Below are 23,480 nucleotides of genomic sequence, written 5' to 3'. Positions count from 1 at the left end.
AATTATGTTGCCATAATGGGATCTGTTTTTTTTTTACTGCTGTCATCAATTATTATTATTATTATTAAGAGAGGCCTCCAGGAAGTCAGGGAAGGCCACATGCTACACATGCACCAGCTGTCATACTTATTCTTGAATTCATTCACACTGCTTGCTCATACCACATCCAGTGGCATTTCATTTCAATTGTGCACCACCCTGTAAGAAAAAAATCTAGCCCTCACCCCCTTCTTAGTGGAATTCATTCTCAGCTTCCAAGGATGCCCTCTTATCCTTTCCCCACCTGCCATAAAATGAAAAATTCCATCACTTGAAATCCTGTATGACCCTTTCAGAAGTTTGTAGATCTCAGTGATATCATCCCTCTTTCTCCTGTTTGCAATCTACAAATTCTAAGTCTGTCTTCACAATCAGTATTCCACCCTGACATCATTTTTAACACTCTCTCCTTTGCATTCTCTCCACTGTATCAGAATCACAATGGAAACAAGGTGACCAGACCTGTGCACAGTAGTTCAAGTGAGGTCTTATCAAAGCCTTGTAAAGAGGCAAAATGACATCCTTATCTTTATATGATAAAGTTCGTTTCAGCATTGCAATTATCTTTTGAGTTGTATTTGCAATCTTTGGTCCCTAAACTTCAACTTGCTGTCTACTAGCACTCCAAGATCCCTAGCCTGATCAGTTTCTTCTAGCATAATTCGACCAATATAATACGACATTGGATATCTAAACATGCCAAAGTGCATGACTTTACATTTATTAATATTGAAATGACAGCCATTTTCTCATGCTCAGAATTCCAGGTTATTCAAATCATTCTGCAAGTACTGCATATCAGCAGCGTTCCTGATTACCCTACCTATCTTTGTGTCATCAGAAAATAGATGTATGTTTCCCCCCTGTCATATCCTTCCCAATATCATTAATCTACACATTGAATAACAGTGGACCAAGGACTGATCCTTGTGGTACACTACTAGTTACCTTAAATCTTTCCAATTTTTCCAAAATCTTCACAGCCATTCCTGAGATACTGATTGGTCGATAGTTGGATACATCGGTCTTTGCACAACCCATGCTTTGAAGTCACCATTTTTAAGTCTTGATCAAACACAAGTTCAGTTACACAGACATGGGGAGTTCCCAATAATTTTGTTTGCATAATGTCTAGTGAGTCAACTGCAAGGATTCGCAAAAAAAAAAAAAAGAAAAAGAAATTCAAATACCCATGTTTTTTTTTTCTCTATTTTCTCATTTATTGTTGTCTGGGACAAGCTGTCATATTTTGTATAAATGAAAGATTCTGCAGCAGTAGCAGTTCTAAATTTCTGTTCATTTTTCTTTATGGTCCAGATTATTGCTTCATTTAAATTTAAACTTTTTACAATGTATGATACCTTTTCTCCTTTTTTAAGACAATTCAAAATTTTTATCTTTGAGTTTAGAAAATAAAGTTTCTTTTGAGTGGACTTTTTTGCTTTTATTCGGCATAATTTAGAACTGGAATTTAATTCAAAACAAAGAAATTATTCAAATACGGTTTTTAAGAGCAAGTTTCATACCAAAAAAATTTATAAATGATCAGATAAAAACCAAAATAACTTTAAAAGTCATGTACTGCATGCTTTGAATGTCATCATTTTTAAGTCTCAAAGAAACATAAGTTCAGTAGCACGAAACCTAACATGGGGAGTTCACAATGATTTTGTTTGCATAATGTCTAGTGAGTCAACTGCAATGATTTACAAAAAAGAATGGAAATGTTGAGAAATTATATCCAACATGACAACAGTGTTTTTTCCTGCACAAAAGCTCAAAAATACTGTGCTATGCAGGATTTGCTGCAATTCTTCAACCATGATAGAGTAAAACTGTTATATAAGTACCATGTTGTGTGAGAATTGCACATTTGAAGATACTGCTGCAGAAAAAGGAGGCAACTCCATTTTTGGTTGAAAATTGAATTATAGCTTGCACTATATGTAAAAAAAAAAAAAAAAAAAATCACTGAATAGATTAGTGTAAGAACAAGGCAGTTCCAATACATCAGTGCAGAGTTATAATGATTATAGTACTTGTGTTATATTTGAGGCTTAGTTGTTCATGTTATACACCACCTATTTGTGGAGTATAATATAACAATATACTTAATATATCTTTATTTTTTGTTCATTAGAATGCTTCACATCTGTAATGGTGCATTGACTTGAAAGATCAACAAGTTGTGTATATTAAAAAAATGAAGCTCTAATTTATAAAAAATTAAAATATTTACTGTAAACATAGACACATACAATAGATACAGTTCTCTATATTGAATAATTCACTTTACATCTCTGAAGAGATCTGATATTCCTTATTGAATTAAAAGTAGTAAATTAATTTCTAACTTCTTAACACATACAAATAATTGAATGGCCATTCTAAGAATTGCCCAATACAATATATATATCTTTCACTTTCTGACTCAGTTAAATTCAAATCTTAGGGATAATATCAAACACTTGACAAAACAAACTGAACAGTTGAAAGTTCAGTAGTTATAGTTTCACTTGGCTATTCAAGAACTTCTTTTGCAGCACTTATTTTATTGTTTTTACTCATTCATTCTGCATTGAGAAAGTGAGAAAAGAACACGTCTAGTACACGCACTAAAAAGTCCCTAACAATAGCTGAATACAGAAATTTATTTTATTATTATATTTTTTCCCTTTCTGATTGCTTTACAGATGTTCAAAACATTTTATTCTGATATCGCTTTTGTAGGATGAAACTGTTTTTTAAACATTAATTTCCCTAATATTACATAATTTAATGATTTATACTTATCAGGAAATAATATAAATGAAAAAATATACAAAATTTGCTAATTTATAATAATCACAATTTAATTTCGGTATCGGAATATTAACAGTTCTCTACCTGGTATCTACATGGATACTGAATGAACGAGGATAGGCTAGTAATTTGGGATTTAGCCGACCAAATTGTATTCTTATTGGTTAAACCAAAATAAAAAAATGATGGTACAACATGACAAAATTTCATCCTGGCTGGGGCGTCGCCCGGTTAAACAAGGCCCCCGTTGTTTTCGCCAGGGAACTAGGGTGAACAGCGAAAAGTCAGCTACTGGAACAAATCTGAAAACACACCCCAACTCAACATCACCAGGGTTAAAGATCGGTACTATCAACATAAGAAGCCTGAATGGCAAAGAAATAGAGCTAGCTGAGGAATTAGATAAGTACAAGATCAACATAATAGGGGTGACTGAAACAAAAAAGACAAAAACTGGTGAGATCTTTCTGAGCAATAAATACAAAATGTTATATTCAGGCAGTGACAATCAAGGAAAAGAAGGAGTAGCCATAGTATTCAACACAAAATACGAGGCTAATCTTCTTGAATGGCAGGCAGTCTCAAGTAGAGTGATTTGGGCAAATATCAGAATGGGGAACTGGGCAATGAGACTTATTTATGCCTATAGTCCCACAGAAGGTTCTACTAAGGTAGAAGTGGAGGAATTTTTTGATGCTTTAGAAAAAGCAACTGACACAATGAAAAAGGAAAAGTTAGTCCTTGTTGGGGATCTAAATAGCAGAGTAGGAAATGATTGTCAGACATACAAAAATATTTTGGGAAAATTTGGAGAAAATAGCAAAGCTAATAATAATAGCAAATACCTGTTGGATTTCTGCTCAGGACATGGACTGGTTATTACTAACACCATGTTCCAACATAAAAATGTGCACAAATTCACATGGAGAGAAGAGGCAAGAAATAAGAAAAGTCTCATTGGCTATGTTATTGTTGATAGTGATGTTTTCTCCCTGGTGCAGGACACCAGAGTGTACAGAGGATTTGAAATTGGAAGCGATCGCTATTTAGTCTTGAGCAGGATAAAGTTGAATTTCATATTGAAAAGAATAACATGTAAGAAGGTTTTAAAGCGAATAAAAGTTGAGCAGCTCTCAGATATGAACTGTAGACTAACATATACAAAGATTATTGAAGAAAAAATGAAAGAGTTTGAGAACAGGAACCAAACCTTGGAGATTCAGTGGCAAGCCTTGAAGAAAACCCTGATTGATTCAGCCAGAGAGGCATGTGGTGAGGTTGTCTGCAAGGATAGAAAAATCAGGACTCCATGGTGGACACAAGAAGTTAAAGAGGCAATGAAGGAAAAGAAGAAATCATATCAAAAGTTCCTGGCAAATAAGTCAGCTTTTGCTCTTAGAGAATACAGAGACAAATGTAAGAAAGCAAAACACTGTGTAAAACTAGCTAAACAAAAGTCATGGGAGGACTTTGGCAAGAATATAGAAAATAAATATTAAGAAGGTGACAAAATATTCTAGAGGTTGTTGAAGAAGCTTAAGAATGGAGGAAAGAATGTAATTGTAAAATTGTAATAGATATGTTATGAAGGTCAACATTAAAAAGACAAAGACAATGAAAATAGGTAGACTTGTTAAAAATGTCAACTGTAAAAGGAGTTAGAGGTGATAAAGATGACATGAAAATGGGAGAAAAAGATATCCTTGAAGTATGGAGTAATTACTTCGAAAAATTGCTAAATGAGACAAGCAGTGATAGCACAGTGGTAAAAAACACTCAACAGGCATACAGTCAGGAATACATATCCATACTTGAAGTAGAAAAAGCCATCAAAGGCTTGAAATGTGGAAAGGCAGCAGAAGTAGATGATATTCGACCAGAAATGCTAAAGTATGGTGATATCAGAGTCTTACAGTGGCTGCGCTGCATAGTTCAGGAAGCCTGGACAGAGGGATGAATTCCCAATGATTGGAGTAGAGCTCTAATAGTGCCCATATATAAAAAGGGAAATAAAAACTGGATGTGAGAATTACAGAGGTATTTCCCTACTGAGTGTTCCTGTCAAGATCTATGCAAGTATACTTGAGAAACAGTTGAGAAGAATTGTGGAAGAAAAGCTTGTGAAGTACAAGCTGGATTCAGGCCAAATAGAGGCTGTCAGGATCAGATCTTCACTTTATGACAGATAGTTAAGAAATCATGGGAATATAACAAAGATCTTTATTTAAGTTTTGTAGATCTGGAAAAGGCATATGACAAGGTGCCAAGAGAGAAGCTATTCAAAACACTACAGTTGTATGGTGTCAATGGGGCATTATATCAAGCAATACTTGATATAATGCCCCAATGTATTTGAGTTGTAAATCGGCAGTTAGAATTGAAGGATGTACAGGAAGATGGTTTAATGTTAAATCTGGTGTGAGACAAGGATGTACATTATCCCCTCTGTTATTCATTATCTATATGGATCACATGAAGGAAAGTGGTATTAAACATGATATCAAAATTAGAGATGTTAATGTCAGCTCTTTGCTTTATGCAGACGATGTTATACTGCTAAATAAATCTACTACAAGTCTGCAAGATTCCCTGACTAAATTGAATAACTGTTGTAATAGATATGTTATGAAGGTCAACATTAAAAAGACAAAGACAATGAAAATAGGTAGAATTGTTAAAAATGTCAACTGTGTTGTGAATGGAGAACCTGTGGAACAAGTAAAACATTACAGCTACTCAGGCACTATTTTTAGTGAAGATGGTAAATTAAATATGTAAATAGACAACAGAATCAACAAAGCTGGTATGGTAGGAAGTCAGTTGAATAAATTCATATGGAATAAGAGAGAAATTAGTCGGAACACTAAATTAGCATATACAAGACAGTGTTCAAACCAGTTTTAACTTATGGATCTGAGAGTTGGGTCAGAAGTAAAACACTTGACCAAAGACCAGAGACCACAGATATGAGAGTCCTGAGAAAGACTAGAGGCGTGAACAGATGGCATCAATGGCAATATCATATTAAAAATGAGGATATTAGGAAAGATCTTGACATTGTTAGCATCCAGGAATGCGTTAGCAGAGCTAATCTCAGGTGTTATGGTCACCTAAACAAAATGGGCGAGGAAAGATTAGCAAAACAAGTGTTCTCTGCCAGGTTGACAGGAAAACGACCCAGAGGAAGACCGAGATATAGGTTGATTGATACAGTACAATGTGCCTTAGACAATAGAAATATAAGATCTGATAATGATAATATTGGAGTCTTGACAAGTAATAGACTAATTTGGAGGAAAATTGTAGATAGGAAGTTAGTAATTATGTAAATTTTTCATGTAATACTATCATATCCTGTACACCCCCTTGAGGGTACATGTCAGGAATTTGATGATGATGATACACTCAATGGTTAAAAGACCTCACTTAACTATTATACTTGCATATGTTTTCTTTCAATAAGCAAGTTTCCTTAAATATCTTTTACTCATTTTGCTGAAGTAAATACGATGACTGATCTCTCAGATAATATGAATACATTAAATGAGCCAGTTCCAAATACACTTCCAATAAAAGTAACCTTACTGTAGAATCCATCTTGTTTCTTGGAATGTATATCACTTTGATTAAGCACAAAATATTCTTGCTAATCTTTTCTGTTCATAACTGCAGCAGTGAAGCAGTTCTGTAGACTAGCCCTCGGTTCATGGGAATAAACCTGGTGGTAACACATCAGGAAGCTTCATGCCTAGATAGTGAATAATTCTGCCACCACCTACTCTTCCATATTGTGGAAGGAAGGAATTGGGGTTACTTACTGATGTTGGAAGTTTAGATGTTGGCAATTCAATGATAAGGTGGTACACCCGTTGGCAACTCCTATAGGTAAATATGACCTCTCCTGTTGCTTCTGCTTTAGTATCTCTGTGTTTGGGTCTGCCTCCCTCTGGCGAGACCTCAATAAAGGTTGAAACCAGTCTGAGTAGTGACCCTTCGCTTAATGCATAGCAGTATTTTAGCATCCATAACTGAAACTGGCTTTCCTTTTCTGATTTCAAGCTGGAAGAAATGCCTAGATATTTGGCTGCTACAAGTGATCTAACATAAATTGGCCATCTACCCACCTGAATACCTGATAATCTTCACCATTCTACCAACATGTAGCCCTTTCTCAATCAGTTCTCTTTCTAGTCTCTCATCCCCCCCCCCCACCCACGTCCTTTTTCACTCTTTATCACTGGCAGTCACTTACAGATGAGTATGATTGTCTTCTGCTGATCGGCTGAGTATGATTGTCTTCTGTTGATCGGCTGGTGAATCTGGAAATAGCTGATTCATAATCCACATGATCTTTCACAGTGGTTATCTGTTTCTGAGAGGTGCTGTGGAAAATCACGTGGATTATACATCAGTATACCATGGATATCCTAGCCATCAAAGACTCATTTCTGAAACATCCAAAAGCTGTACTAATTCATTTCAAATAATACTGAATTTCCTCATCATTGTCCAGGGTTAGGTTATGCTATCCACTGTGATGAGAGGTACTTGTGCTGGATCAGTGGGAGCAGGTTGGTGAAGCTTGGCACAATAGTGGTACCAAAGGGATTCTTGTGATTTCTGTTCCCTTGCTTTGACTGAATAATTGTAATAATTCTTGCTGGAATAGAGGTTGATATTTTAGTGACCTTTATATTTTATGTGTGGAGTTTGATATATTTTAAAAAATGTATAAAAAGCATTGATCAAGTTACTTAAAATCATTGACTAGATTCAGAACTGTAATGCTTGTGATAAGTAAGATTTAAAAAAATATTAACTTTTTTGAAGGTATATTTACTTGATTTATACAAACTTGCAGTCAACTTTATAACCACAATTCCAATGATGTTCTTTTAGTGTCCCGTTTAACTGATAGGTGCTTGGGGAAGTTAAAACTGCAAAAAGAACAGCAGACAAAATTTTGTACAACTTTGGAGCACTGTCGACGTCACATGAAAAGGGTAAGCTATATTTGCTTACGTACAGTATATAGTCAACTCTCACTATAAGAAACAAGATTTTAATGAAATCATTCACTATAATAAACTCCCACAGAGTCCTTGCGAAAGTGCGATAACCTTATGCTATCAACCTATTTTTGCGGTCCTTAGGAGTTTGCTGTGGTGAGAGTTCACTGTGTGTGTGTGTATATATGTATATCATAATCATCAGATTCCTGATGCATACCCTTAAGAGGTGGCATACAGAATACTGATAGTGCTGTGTAACTAAGTTTGCACTATTACTAACTTTCTATCAGCTATTTCTTCCAAATTAATCTGTTATTTGTCAAGTCTTATGGTAATATCTAAGATCGTGGTCTTCTAAGAGTTTGCTGTTCTTATAATTGAAGTACTAACTTCAATTATCAGAACACAGTTGTACCAGAAGTCAGTTGACATCAAGGATTGTTTAAATGAAGGATCATTATTTTGAAGTTCAGATAAACATTACATTGCTGTATATTAATCCACTTAGATCTTGGTCATTTTTGGGACTTTTCTTGCCATCGCATCCAACATCTATTTTGCCTTTTCTCGCCCATTCTGTTTAAATCACCATATGACCTTAGATTAGTTCTACTCACACAAATTGAATACATATAATATCAAAACCCTAATTTTAAATATGATTGCCATTGATGCCATCTGTTCACTTGTCTAATTTTTCTGGACCCTCATGTTTGTGATTTAGTCTTTGATCAACTGTTTTATTTCTATGCTAACTATCAGATCCATAAGTTAAAACTGGTTTAACTGTCTTTCTAGTTTAGTGTTTTGACTAATTTTTCTCTTTTACCATATTTGTTCATCTGGATCTCTCTCATAATAGTATACATTTGAAAAAAACTAATAGAATGAAGCTTTACTTATTGTGTTATTTTTTCCAAATTTAATTTACCATCTTAACTGAAAATTGCACCTAACCTATCAGAAGTATTTTTTGTTGTTCTCAGTGGGAATGCAATTGATATTTTCCATATTCCTTCCTATTTTCATAGTTTTCCCCTCTTATTAATTGTTATTTTTCATACCAGTTTTTTAGAGTAGTTATTCACTTGGAGTTCTGAAGACCTATACTAGATGTATAGGTCTTCAGAATTGTTTTGCAGAACAGTTTTGCAGATGATATACTTATTTATGAGTATATCATCTGCAAAAAAGTAAAGAGCTGAGTTGAACATTTCCAGTTTTGATATTAGATTTAATGTTTGATGTGATCCACATAGCTGATAAATAACATTAGATATAGTTTGCACTGTCTTACATCCATGTTTACTTCAGCTATCTTCTTGTACAATGGAAGATTGCACTGAGGGTTTGAACAGCTTCTCTCTTGGTGGCTTATCATATGCCTTTTCCAAATTTACAAAACAGGTGTTTCATCTTTTTTTTAAAAATAATGTTGTTGGGCATTATTTTTAAAAAAATAATGTCCAACATAAACAGTGGAAACACACAGATAAATAGTGGAAACACATTTAGCCTGTTGTGTTTCCACTGTTTGTCTTAAAGTAATGTTTTGATACTAACTCCTATTTAGCCTTTTTTTTTTTTTACTAACCTAGTTTTTCCTCTACAGTTTTTCTGACCACATGGAAGCAATGGCCATGTGATCAACCTATCTAACCATACTCTGAATAACGGTGAACTTTCACTACTTAATAAAGGCATAAACTTCACAGTAGCACCTAGAACTGTTAATAAACTGGATGTTATGTACCACATAGAAAGAGGCATTAAATTTCTTCCAAATGATATAGTTGATGAAATTTGTTTAGAAACCAGTAATGTTTTGAATAAAATGAAAGCTAATTATACTTGTAACAAAGTCAGACAAAGGTAATGCCACCATCACCCTAAACAGAGCTTACATTCATCAAATGAATCAATTAGTCTCTGATAGCAGCACTTATTAACTTGTGAACTGTAATCTAACTAACAGACTTAAGTCTTTAAAATTCGTTTAGAAACCAGTAATATTTTGAATAAAATGAAAACTTAAAATTAAGTCTAAAAATTAAATTTAAAAAAATTAAAATTAAAAATAAAATTAAGTCTGTCACTTCTTGTTCATTGAACACTGTTAAAAAAACTGTTACCCCATTACTCCTGCTCTCCCAGAATATACGACATTCCCAAAGTACACAAACATCACGTTCCACTTCAGCCAATAGTTGAAGGTATAAACAGTCCTAATTATCACCTAGTCAAGAAATTAGCATCATTACTCAAGGAGTTAGTAAGTCATTCCTCCTCCTATATAAAGAACACACCACAACACTTCATAAACAAAATTAAAAATATAACACTCAGCAAAGATGATTTATTAGACAGTTCTGAGTTGCTGCTTTTTTCACAGATGTCCCAATCAATGACACAATTCTTCTTTTACAAAACAAATTTCCACCCATTATTACTGCTCTCTTTGCCCATGTACTATATTCTGGTTACTTATTGTAACAAAATAATTTTTACCTAAAAAAAAAAAAAAAAGAAGATACAGCCAACTGCTATTCTCCCCCCCCCCAATTGCTAACTTTTGTATGGAAGCTTTTGAGCAATGTGCTCTAGATTACTTTACTTTAAAACTTACAGTTTGGCTTAGATACATTGACGATGTTTTCGTTATCTGACCACACAGCTGCTAAACTTTAAATATCTTCCTCTGCCACCTGAACAAACCACATGAGCACATGCAATTTATTATTGAAATTGAAAATCAAAACTCATTTCCTTTCCTGAATACACTGATCACATATCTTTCCTCAGGCAGTCTATCCTTCACTGTCTACTGCAAGCCTACACATACTTGCCAATATTTACATGCTAACTTTTATCAATGGCCATACCCTTCACAAAAACTCAGTCATTAACACCCTCAAAAACAGAGCTATAACAATTTACCCTAATGAACAAGCTCTTAAACAAGAATTACAAATTATTAGCAATACATTTATAAATAATGGCTGTAGCAAAAATACCATCAATAAAGTTCGTCATAAGACTTCATCAAAAAATGCATATAGATTTTGTCATAGAATATAGATTACAGTAAAACCATAACTATCCCATATATTAAAAGGTTATCAGATAAAATAAATGGAATTCGGCACCATTACAATCTTAATGCTACTTTTAAATTACCCATAAAATTAAGAAACATATTCATCCCCTCTAAGGATTCCCCCTCCCCTTTGTCCACTCTGGTGTATACTCTATCCATCCCTGTAACTTACTTTATATTGGTGAAACTGGGTACATAATTCCTATCCTTAAAAAAGAACACAACACATTAAAATACAAAGGTTGCCTTCTGCCCCACAAACAAGATCTCCACCTCTTAAAACATGATGGGTTTACAATATTAGCTGTGGTTTACATTACATAGGACAGACAAGCAGGTCGGAAGAGGTACCCCAATCTGAACAGACAGGATATCCAGAATGAAAGGAAACACAACAGAACTAGCAGTGCATACAACTGAAACCAAACATCAAGTATTTTGGCAACAAACGAAAATGCCCCCCATAGATTACTGATTGTTCTCAAGAGCATTCAAAGAATCAGCCAAAATGATCCATGAACCAGCAAACATCATAGCAATGCATGTTTTCCATTGTTATTTCTGTTTAAATATTCTCATTATGTACATTACCTGTTATAATCTGTTTTTTTAGTTATTCACATATTTCTCCTGATGATGTGAAATGCAAAAATTTCTTGAAATTAGTAGAGTAGTCGATAAAATATTATTCTTGTAGGCAGGCTTATACGTTGGTTATGCATTATTAAAACACTTAAGGAATTGAACAATGTATTTAAGAAATTAAATTAAATTATACTTTAATAAATATTTCCGATATTTCGGCAACGTCATGTTGCCATCTTCTAAAGGAACTTACAAAAAAAGGCACGTGCACGTAGGCACTACAACACAGTAACTGAGAATGAAGAGATGAAGCTATTGTTCTCCTAAAAGTCCTGATGGTGCCCTCTAGTGGGCTAAATAGGTGTTCTTGGCCGTTGGGCTGAAGGTCTGCTGATGTAAGCCTCCCAAATTTGGGGCAGTCGCATACAACCAAATTTGTTGAGGTTTGGAGAGTTTCTTAGGGCTGAGGTTGATTCCATAAATAATCTTTCAAATTTGTATTTGCTACGGTGTATTACTGTAGCTTTCTTCCACCGCATTCTGTGGCATGTATCCAGAGCATGGTCTGCAAGACCAGAATGGCTGTACTTGTGAAAATGGATGTAGTTCTTGTGTTCAGAAATTCTGATATTCACTGTCCTGCTTTGTTTGGCAAAAGTAAGACAGTTTACAACTGCAAGGGACCTGGTATACACCAGATAGGTCTAGGGGAAGTGGTTGGTCTTTAGTGGAGCAGATAAGGGATGCCAATTTTCTGTAAGGTTTGTAACAGGAGGTCAGGTCATGTTTTTTTAAGATTTTGGTAATCTTTTCCGAGGTGCCTCGGATGTAGGGAAGGGTGATGGATTTAGAGTAATCCTTGTTGTGGAGGGGGGAGGGTATCTGTGGTTTGTAGGTTCTAATATTTTTTGGATTTTTTTTGGGGGGGGGGTAGCCATTGGCTGAGAAAGTGTTGAGGATGTGATTTAGTTCAGTGTTTAGGGCCAAGTCGTTTGAACAGATTAGTTTAGCCCTGTTGTATAGTGTTTTCACCACTCCATATTGTTGTGGGGGGGGGATTGTTGGTGAATGTATCTGCCTGTATGGGTGGGTTTTCTGTAAACTGAGAAAACGAAGGTTCCATTAGGCTGGCGGGTGACTAGTGTGTCTAGGAAAGGGAGGCTGTTGTTTTCCTCTTTTTTCCAGGGTGAACTTGATTCTGGGGTGTTGGTTGTTTATGTGTGTTAAGAAGGAGAGGAGTGTTTCAAAGCCATGTGGCCAAATAGCGAACACATCATCAACGTAGCAAAGCCATATGGCTGGTTTTTGTGGGGAAGAGGCTAAGGCTTTTTCTTCAAAGGTCTCCATAAAGAAATTGGCCAAGGGTGGGGAGAGTGGTGAACCCATGGCTGTCCCCTCTATTTGTTTGTAGAATTTTCCCTGCCAAATGAAATAGCCTGAGTTCATTGTGAACTGAAATAAGGCTGAGATATCAGGAGAAAATTTAGCTTGGATTAGCTCTAAAGTTTCCTTGAGTGGGACATTTGTGAATAAAGAGTTGACGTCAAAGCTGACCATTATGTCAGTATGTTGGAGTGTAAGGTTTTCTATGCTGGCTTTGAAGTGGGCTGAGTTTTTTATGTGTGATGGTGTGTTGCCAGTATAGTGTGTGAGCTCTTTGGCCAAATGTTTAGCTAATTTGTATGTGGGAGAATCAATGCCATCCACTATGGGACATAATGGCACATTTTCTTTATGTATTTTTGGGAGTCCGTAAATACAGGGGTATAGAGTTAAACGGCTTTAATCTGTTGGTAACTTCTACAGGCCAAGAAGTGACTTTCTTAAGGAGCCTGTGAAGTTTTCTAATTTGAGAGTTGGTGGGATTGTATTCGATAGGGAGGTAAGTAGCCCGATCTAATAGAAGAGCATTCAGCTTACCTGTGTAGTCCTTTTGTTAAGTACTACAGTTGCATTTCCCTTATCCGCTTTGGTGATAACTAATTCTTTATTATTCCTCATTTCCTGTAGAGCTTTATATTCCTTGTTGGATATGTTGGTTTTTGGTGGTCTTGCTTTGGAGAAGACACAAGCTACATCCAGTCTTACACTGTTGGCAACTTGATGTGGAAGGTGGCAGATTCCACGTTCGATCTGGATCATATCCTCATTAGGTATTTTATTGGGAGCAATGGCGAAGTTGTGGCCACGTGAAAGCACATTGAGTGCTTCAGGCTTCAGGGTGACTGAAGAAAGGTTGATTATGGTGTTGGTAGCAAGTTTTGGAAAGACGGTAGAGTTCTTTTTTAATTTTTTGAAATTTTTCATCTGACGGCCTCATATTTTTTCAATGGAGACCTTTGAAGAAAAAGCCTTAGCCTCTGCCCCACAAAAACCAACCATATGGCTTCGCTACATTGATGATGTGTTCACTATTTGGCCACATGGCTCTGAAACACTCCTCTCCTTCTTAACACACATAAACAACCAACACCCCAGAATCAAGTTCACCCTGGAAAAAGAGGAAAACAACAGTCTTCCTTTCCGAGACACACTAGTCACCCGCCAGCCTAATGGAACCTTGGTTTTCTCAGTTTACAGAAAACCCACCCATACAGGCAGATACATTCACCAACAATTCCCCCCCCCCAACAATATGGAATGGTGAAAACACTATACAACAGGGCTAAACTAATCTGTTCAAATGACTTGGCCCTAAACACTGAACTAAATCACATCCTCAACACTTTCTCAGCCAATGGCTACCCCCCCCCCAAAAAAAAAATAATCCAAAAAATATTAGAACCTACAAACCACAGATACCCTCCCCCCTCCACAACAAGGATTACTCTAAATCCATCACCCTTCCCTACATCCGAGGCACCTCGGAAAAGATTACCAAAATCTTAAAAAAACATGACCTGACCTCCTGTTACAGACCTTACAGAAAATTGGCATCCCTTATCCACTCCACTAAAGACCAGCCACTTCCCCCTAGATCTACCTGGTGTATACCAGGTCCCTTGCATTTGTAAACTGTTTTACTTTGGCCAAACAGGCAGGACATCAAATATCAGAATTTCTGAACACAAGGACTACATCCATTTTCACAAGTACAGCCATTCTGGTCTTGCAGACCATGCTCTGGATACTTGCCACAGAATGTGGTGGAAGAAGGCTACAGTAATACACCATAGCAAATACAAATTGCGAAAGACTATTTATGGAATCAGCCTCAGCCCTAAGAAACTCTCCAAACCTCAACAAATTTGGTTGTATGCGACTACTCCAAATTTGGGAGGCTTACGTCAGCAGACCTTCAGCCCAATGGCCAAGAACATATTTAGCCCACTAGAGGGCACCATCAGGACTTTTAGGAGAACAATAGCTTCATCTCTTCATTCTCAGTTACTGTGTTGTAGTGCCTATGTGTACGTGCGTTTTTTTGTAAGTTCCTTTAGAAGATGGCAATGTGACGTTGCTGAAATATCGGAAATATTTATTAAAGTATAATTTAATTTATATTCTTAACTACATTGTTCAATTCCTTAAGTGTTTTAATAATAAAATATTATTCTACTCCATTGGTACTTTCATGTGGATTAAAGAACACTTACTTTACTAACTTTTCCTTACCCATTCTGTTTAAGTGACCATACCACGTGTGATTAGCTCTGCTGACATATTCCTGAATGCTAACAGTATCAAGTCCTTTTCTAACATCCTCATTTTTAATATGATACTGCCATTGATGTCATCTATTCATTCTCCTAATCTCAGAGTTGTCATATCTGTGTCTATAGTCTTTGATCAAGTATTTTATTTCTAACCTAGCTCTCAGATCTGTAAGATAAACTTTGTTTGAACACTTTCTTGTATACAACTAGTTAAATTTTTTTTACTAATTTCTCTTCTCTTCCATATGAATTTATTGAGTTGACTTCCTACTACATTAGCTTTACTAATTCTGTTGTCTATTTCATACATAATTCTGTTGCTGATTTTCATACCAAATTTATTACAACAGGTATTTAATTTAGTCAGGGAATCCTGCAGATTAGTACTGGATATATTAAAAGTATAACATCATCTGCATAAAGTAAACAGCTGAGATTAACATTTCCTATTTTGATATCAGGTTTAATGCCACTTTCCTTCATAATATGATCCATATAGAGGATGAATAACAGGGGAGAGAAGGTACAACGGATTTAACATTAAACCACCTTCCTTTGCTTCAATTCTTACTGCTAACCTACATATCAAATAAAGACTAAGTATCGTTTGATAAAATGTCCCATTTACACCATATAACTAATGTTTTGAAGAGCATTGTATTGCCACCTTGTCATATTATCTTTTCTAGATCTTTGTAAGACATCTCAGCTGCTTGTTGTAAAGTGAAAATATGATACTTACAACCTCTATTTGGCCTGAATCCAGCTTTTCTTCTCCAAGTTTCTTTTGCAATCATCCCTCTTAGCTGTTTTTCAAGTATACTTGCATAAATCTTACTAAGAACATTCAGTAGGAAAGTTTCTATGTAATTCTCACATCAGTGTTATTCCCCTTTTTGTAGATGAGTACTACTCCATTAATCTGGAATTCAACCATCTGTCCAGGCTTTCTTAATTATGCAGTGCAACCATTGTAAAACTTTTATACCTCCATACTTGAGCATTTCTGGTTGAATATAAATTGATATGTATTCCTCCTGAGTGTTTTCTATACTGTGCCTGTCACTGTTTTAGCAATCTTTCCAAGTATCAAGTATCCATGCATCGAGGATATCCTTATTTCTAGTTTTCATGTCACTTTATGATCTCTGATTCCTTTTACAGTATTCTTTTCTCCATTTCTAAGCTTTTTCATTAGCTTCCAGAATATTTGTCCACTGTCCTGGTATTGATTTTCTATGTTCTTATTAAAGTATTCCCATGACTTTTATTTAGCTTGTTTTATGTATTGCTTTGCTTCCTTACATTTGGCTCTGTATTTACCTCTTTAACTTCCTGAGTCCACAGTGGAGCAGTGGTTTTCTTCAGGTTTGTCACTGAATCTCCAAGGTTTGGTTCTTATTTTCAAACTCTTTCATTTTTTCTTCAATCATGTTTATGTATTTTAGTCTACAGTTCACCTCTGAAAGCTGTTCAACTTTGATTCGTTTTAAAACTTTCTTACACATTTTTTCTTTCTATATGAGATTTAGTTTTATCTTGCTCACAACTATAGGTGATCAATTTCAGTTTTAAATCCTGTGTATACTTTTGTTCTGATCCAGTGGGAAAACTTTGCTATGAACAATAACAGAGTCAGTGAGACTTTTCTTATTTTTGCATCTTTTCTTCATGTGAATTTGTGCACTTTTTTATGTTGGAACATGCTGTCAGTAATTAAGAGTCCATGTCCTGAACAGAAATTTAGTGGATACTTATTATTATTATTTGCTTTACTCTTTTATTCAATGTATATTTTAGAGTGGTGAAGATGTAAAGAGGTAAAGAAGGTGATGTGATAAGAGTCCTTGAAATTAGTGAAGGAATTTTAACAGATTAATATAGAAGTGATTATAAAAACAAGTGGAGAGCAAGATGGGAAAAAAAGAGGCATTCCTGGAAGTTGTTTAAAAATGTAGGGAGTAGATTTTTTATACAGAGAGTAGTGGGTTAGTGGAATGCATTCCACTAACCCACACCAAGCATTCAGTATGATAGACATGTTGCTAGTTAAGTGGACCTCCCACAATGAGTCTTCTAATGCTGTAGAGATTGCTGCAATAATGATTATAATAATGAACAAGCTTTTAGAATGTAACCCACTTATAATTTGTAAATATGCTGTATATATCTGAATTTATATTTGTATTTTGTATCATTAAGTTGTATTTTTTTATAATCTTTAAACGTACCTATGGTATAAAACAATAAAATTACATGATATCAACAGTAATAAACTTTAATGAAAGTACAAGCATTTCATACTGAAAATAACAGTACATCATCAGTGTGTAGAAACAATAAGTAAATCAAAGAACAGAAAAACAAGGTACAAACAACAATCAGTTTACCCATTAAAAATAGTTGCTGCATGGTAGAACTTAATAATAAAACTATTTTTGATGTTTACACAAAATGAAAATATCAAACTTTGGGGGGGGGGGAACAATTGTTCCAATTCAGGTTAGACTAATGTAAAAGAGCTTCATAACTTTCTTCGAAAAGATATTCATATTTAAAACTGCTTCTATGGAGAAGACAAGCTTCATCTCACGGATACTGTGTTTAGTGTCAATACTATGTACCAAACCAGACTTCTGAGGTTTCACATTTTCAATATAATATTGATGTGCATTAATTCTTTTTCCCACAGAATGGCCTGTCTGCCTAAAGTATGTCAGATTACATTCACAAGGGATTTGGTAAACACTAGCTAAAGAAAGAGGTGGCAGTTTGTCTTTTGTAGATGGTAATAGATGAGAAATTTTGTCGATAGGAAAATATTTGGAAGAATTATCGATAAATCCTTAGGTGCAGAATCATTAATCTAACAGATAAGCTTAGGCGTTGCTGGTTATTCATGACTTATTTTTCACGGTATTAACAACACCACAAACACTTTTATCAACAAGAATGTTTTATTAACGCTAATATTTCGCTGATTTTCAACTCAGCATCATCAGAGCACAACACACATGTAAATGCGACAGTGAGTGAGTGAAACAATATAATTGCAGAAAGATAAAAGATCTAAAGTCCTATTTTTGGCGCCCTCTAACGGGAAAAAAAAAAAAAAAGGCAGCAGTTATCCAGGAGTTTTTCTTAGGATAACCGTCTCCCAAATTTTTGGCAAATTAATGCAACCATATTTGTTAAGGTTGGGAGAATTCTTCAAAGCCATTGCTGACTCAAAAAATAGTCTTTCAGATCTATAACGACTCCTAAATAGCACATTCATTTTCCTCCATCTAATCCTGTGTGAAGGAGTGTCCAAAGCGTGGTCTGCCAGTCCCGACTTGCCATAGTAATAGTAGCGAATGTATCTTTCATGTTCTTCCAGGCGGATGTTCACTGATCTTCCTGTTTGCCCATAATAGGCCAAGTCACGGTCACATGGAACTTCATACACTCCTGGGTGTGCTAAAGGGTGAAGTTTATCCTTTGGTGAGCGGATCAGAGTTGCCAGCTTGACATGAGGCTTGAAGGTGGTGCGAAGGCCATGTTTCAACAATACTTTGGCTATCTTTTCCGATGTACCTCTGATATAGGGAATAGAAATGGTCATGTTGTATTCTTGTGTATTGGGGGGGGGCAGAGTAATGGGCCTATGTAGTATTTTTTCTATTTTGTAGGGATTGTAGCCGTTGGCTAAGAACGTATGGCGCAGGTACTGGAGTTCAGTGGTCAGAGCTGTATCGTTAGAACAAATGGCTCTGGCTCTGTGTGTAAGTGTTTTTAAAATGCCGTACTGTTGGACTGGATGATGATGTGATTGTTTATGTAGGTATCTTCCTGTGTGTGTAGGCTTCCTGTAAATAGAAAAAGATAGTGATCCATCTGAAAGGCTGGTGACTAATGGGGGGGAGAGGGGGGAACCCATAGCAGTACCATTAATCTGTTTGTAGAATTTCTGGCCCGGCATTTAGCTAAGTCGCTTGCCCCTCTTACTGGCAACTCCTCTACTTTTGTAAAAAATTCTATCCATTTCAAAACACTGGTTAAAAATCTAATCCTAAAAAATTCAGACATAATGGTTAGTTTCGATGTCACCTCCCTATTTACCTATGTACCACTTATAGACACTCTTGAATTAATCAAGTTTAAATTTCCCCCATATATTTTTGAATTATTTCAATTTACCATGAATGCAGGTTACTTTACATGGGGGGGGAATTCTACAAACAGATTAATGGTACTGCTATGGGTTCCCCCCTCTCCCCCCCATTAGCAAATTTTTACATGGAACACTTTGAAAACAAAGTACTTACCACAGCTACATACAAGCCACTAGTGTGGTTGCGCTATGTAGATGATGTGTTTGCCATCTGGCCCCGTGGACAAGACACTTTGGACGCTTTTGTCACCTACCTAAACAGCCAACACCCCAAAATTCACTTCACAGTAGAAAAAGAATCCAATAACTGTTTACCATTTCTTGACACATTAGTCACCCGCCTTTCAGATGGATCACTATCTTTTTCTATTTACAGGAAGCCTACACACACAGGAAGATACCTACATAAACAATCACATCATCATCCAGTCCAACAGTACAGCATTTTAAAAACACTTACACACAGAGCCAGAGCCATTTGTTCTAACGATACAGCTCTGACCACTGAACTCCAGTACCTGCGCCATACGTTCTTAGCCAACGGCTACAATCCCTACAAAATAGAAAAAATACTACATAGGCCCATTACTCTGCCCCCCCCCCCTAATACACAAGAATACAACATGACCATTTCTATTCCCTATATCAGAGGTACATCGGAAAAGATAGCCAAAGTATTGTTGAAACATGGCCTTCGCACCACCTTCAAGCCTCATGTCAAGCTGGCAACTCTGATCCGCTCACCAATCACCCTTTAGCACACCCAGGAGTGTATGAAGTTCCATGTGATTGTGACTTGGCCTATTATGGGCAAACAGGAAGATCAGTGAACATCCGCCTGGAAGAACATGAAAGATACATTCGCTACTATTACTATGGCAAGTCGGGACTGGCAGACCATGCTTTGGACACTCCTTCACACAGGATTAGATGGAGGAAAACGAATGTGCTATTTAGGAGTCGTTGTAGATCTGAAAGACTATTTTTTGAGTCAGCAATGGCTTTGAAGAATTCTCCCAACCTTAACAAATATGGTTGCATTAATTTGCCAAAAATTTGGGAGACGGTTATCCTAAGAAAAACTCCTGGATAACTGCTGCCTTTTTTTTTTTTTTTCCCGTTAGAGGGCGCCAAAAATAGGACTTTAGATCTTTTGTCTTTCTGCAATTATATTGTTTCACTCACTCACTGTTGCGTTTACATGTGTGTTGTGCTCTGATGATGCTGAGTTGAAAATCGGCGAAATATTAGCGTTAATAAGACATCCTTGTTGATAAAAGTGTTTATGGTGTTGTTAATACCGTGAAAAATAAGTCATGAAAATCCTTAGGTGTCGAAACAAGGAGTTATCTGTTGGATTTGATGAGGGTTGTAACCATATGTACTCTGCTAGTTAATGACAGCACATTAACTAGTAGGTTGTCCCATTTGACATCTTAGTGCCAAAGAACACGAGATGGAGAATGGCTGGGTTATGGTTGTTTGGCAATGAAGGAAACTTGGACAAGATTGTGGTCTGAGTTACCAAGAGAATTGATGTCTTACAGTGTATTTGGAAGAAGAACTTGTTAAAAAGAAGTCTGGGGTATTGGCAGGAGAGTTGTCTGGTATCCTGGATAGTAGATGGACTGTGTTAGGTCATTGCTAATGGCAGATGCCATGACATCTCTGGCTGCTTCTGGCAGATACCTCAGCATCACTGCTTGATTGATCAATGAACTATTTAAACTTATGTGCTAGTTTGAACTCATTTGCAGGTTTAAGAATAAATACAGCACATATAAATAATTAAACAAAACGTTTAATCTCCTATATTTCATCTCAGTAAACAGCAAGTCGTCTTTGAACTATTCATAAACAGTTTGAAAGTGCACCCATGTGCTCTCCTCTCTCCTCCTCTAGCCAATTATTATATAGAATATTTTGAAAAACATGCCTCTTGATACTGCTATTCTCAACCCTTCTATCTGGCTAAGATATATTGATGACATGTTCTCTATTTAACCATATGGCTTAGACACATTAGACTTCCTCCTCCATCTTAGCAGACAGCAGTTCAAAATCCAGTTATATATAAAAAGAAAACAATAGCTTTCCTTTTCTAGATACTTTAATCACCTGTCTTCCCAATGGCACCCTTTCTTTCTCAGTTTACAGAAAACCCACCCATACAGGTAGATAAATACACAAAACTTTCCCATCATTTCTTCTCTCAACAATATAGTGTTATCAAAACCCTTGTTATTAACAAGGGTTTGTTATTGGACAATCTATTAGACCCTCTAATCTCTGTTCTACAAAGGCTTGAACTTCAAACTGAACTCTCCTTTATTTGCCACACTTCCTGTCCAATGGCTACAGTGCCAAAAAGATCAAGAAATTAATTGTTCTTCACATCCCTCTCAACATGCAGACTATAGTGGTAGCATCATTGTTCCTTATATCTGGAGTACTTCAGAAAAATAGCCAGAATTCTAAAAAAGTATAATCTTTTCACCATTCAAACCTTATCTGAAGTTGGCCACCCTCATCTGCTCTCCTAAGGATCTTCTACCTCCTCTCTCTGTTCCAAGTGTCTACAAAATTCCTTGTTCCTGCAACTTATCATATTATAGTCAGACTAGAAGATCTGCTAAGATCCACCTAAAAGAACATGAAAAATACATCTGCTACCATAAGTATGGTCAGTCAGGGCTTACTGACCTTACCTGGAATATACCTTGCAAGAATTGAATGGGGGAAAAACTACCTATGCTTCACCACAAAAAAATACAAATTTAAAAGACTTTTTAGAATCAGTAGCAGATTTATAAAATCAACCTAATCTTAATAAATATGTCTGTGTTAAACTTCCCAAACTTTGGGAAACTTTAATTCTTTGGCATCCTGCCCAATACAACCAAGGCTAGCCAACAGTACCCAAAGAGGGCGTGCACCCTTCCATTTATTGTTTTGTGCAAATTTTTGTGTGTTTTTCCAATTTTAATATTGTTTCCCTTCTGATGTCTCAGTGACTGAGATGAAATATAGGAGTGGTTAAATGTGTTGTTTAATTATTTATATGTGTTGTATTTATTCCATTAAAGCTTAAAATGACTTGATCAATGGAATTAGAAAAGAGGAGTAGGACTTTTGGGCATTGAAGTTCCTAAGGAAATTAATCTCACTATTTGTGTATTTTGATAGAAAATTTACTTTTATATACATGTAGCCCAAGAAGGCAAGAGTGGTTATCAGAAGTTGGATAACAATAAAAATAGCTGAGTGTAGCAAGGTTTGATGGGGAGATTTTGAGCCAGAGTATATTGAACTGGGCAGGAGGCGGGAACAAATTTTTTTTTTATTATTCTCTGATATTGAATAAATATCAAGAAGGTGGCAAAATATTCTGGAGGTTGTTGAAGAAGCTTAGGAACGGAGGAAAGAGTGCTGTAAAAGGAATTAGAGATGATAAAGGTGAAATGAAAACAGGAGAAAAAGATATCCTTGAAGTATGGAGTAATTACTTTGAAAAACTGCTAAATGAAACAAGCAGTGATGACAGCACAGTGATAAAAAACACTGACCAGGCATGCAGTCAGGAATACATATCCATACTTGAAGTAGAAAAAGCCATCAAAGGCTTGAAATGTGGAAAGGCAGCAGGAGTAGATGATATTCGACCAGAAATGCTGAAGTATGGTGGTATAAGAGTCTTACAGTGGCTGCACTGCATAGTTCAGAAAACCTGGACAGAGGGACGAATTCCCAATGATTGGAGTAGAGCTCTCATAGTACCCATATATAAAAAGGGAAATAAAACTGAATGTGAGAATTACAGAGGTATTTCCCTACTGAGTGTTCCTGGCAAGATCTATGCAAGTATACTTGAGAAACGGTTGAGAAGAATTGTGGAAGAAAAGCTTGGTGAAGAACAAGCTGGATTCAGGCCAAATAGAGGCTGTCAGGATCAGATCTTCACTTTACGACAAATAGTCGAGAAAGCATGGGAATATAACAAAGATCTGTATTTAAGTTTTGTCGATTTGGAAAAGGCATATGACAAGGTGCCAAGAGAGAAGCTATTCAATACGCTGCAGTTATATGGTGTCAATGGGGCATTATATCAAGCAATACTTAGTCTTTATTTGAGTTGT

The 23,480-nt window shown here is 36.0% G+C and overlaps 1 protein-coding gene across 1 annotated transcript in view; it reads left to right on the top strand.

Annotated features, from left to right (window-relative positions):
* The window catches only part of LOC150092983 (uncharacterized), a 157,903-nt gene that overhangs the window by 4,990 nt on the left and 129,433 nt on the right, over positions 1 to 23,480 (top strand). Inside the window, exon 3 of the mRNA XM_090413750.1 lies at positions 7,741 to 7,844. Coding sequence (XP_090269876.1) covers positions 7,741 to 7,844 — 104 coding nt within the window. The remainder of the gene's footprint in view (positions 1 to 7,740; positions 7,845 to 23,480) is intronic.

This window comes from Typopeltis vanoorti, chromosome 24 (assembly GCF_054136105.1).
Source record: "Typopeltis vanoorti isolate ZY-2024b chromosome 24, IOZ_Tvanoo_1.0, whole genome shotgun sequence".
Lineage (NCBI taxonomy): Eukaryota > Metazoa > Arthropoda > Arachnida > Uropygi > Thelyphonidae > Typopeltis > Typopeltis vanoorti.
The sequence above is the reverse complement of the archived record's forward strand: the minus strand, read 5'-3'. Positions and strand labels throughout refer to the sequence as shown.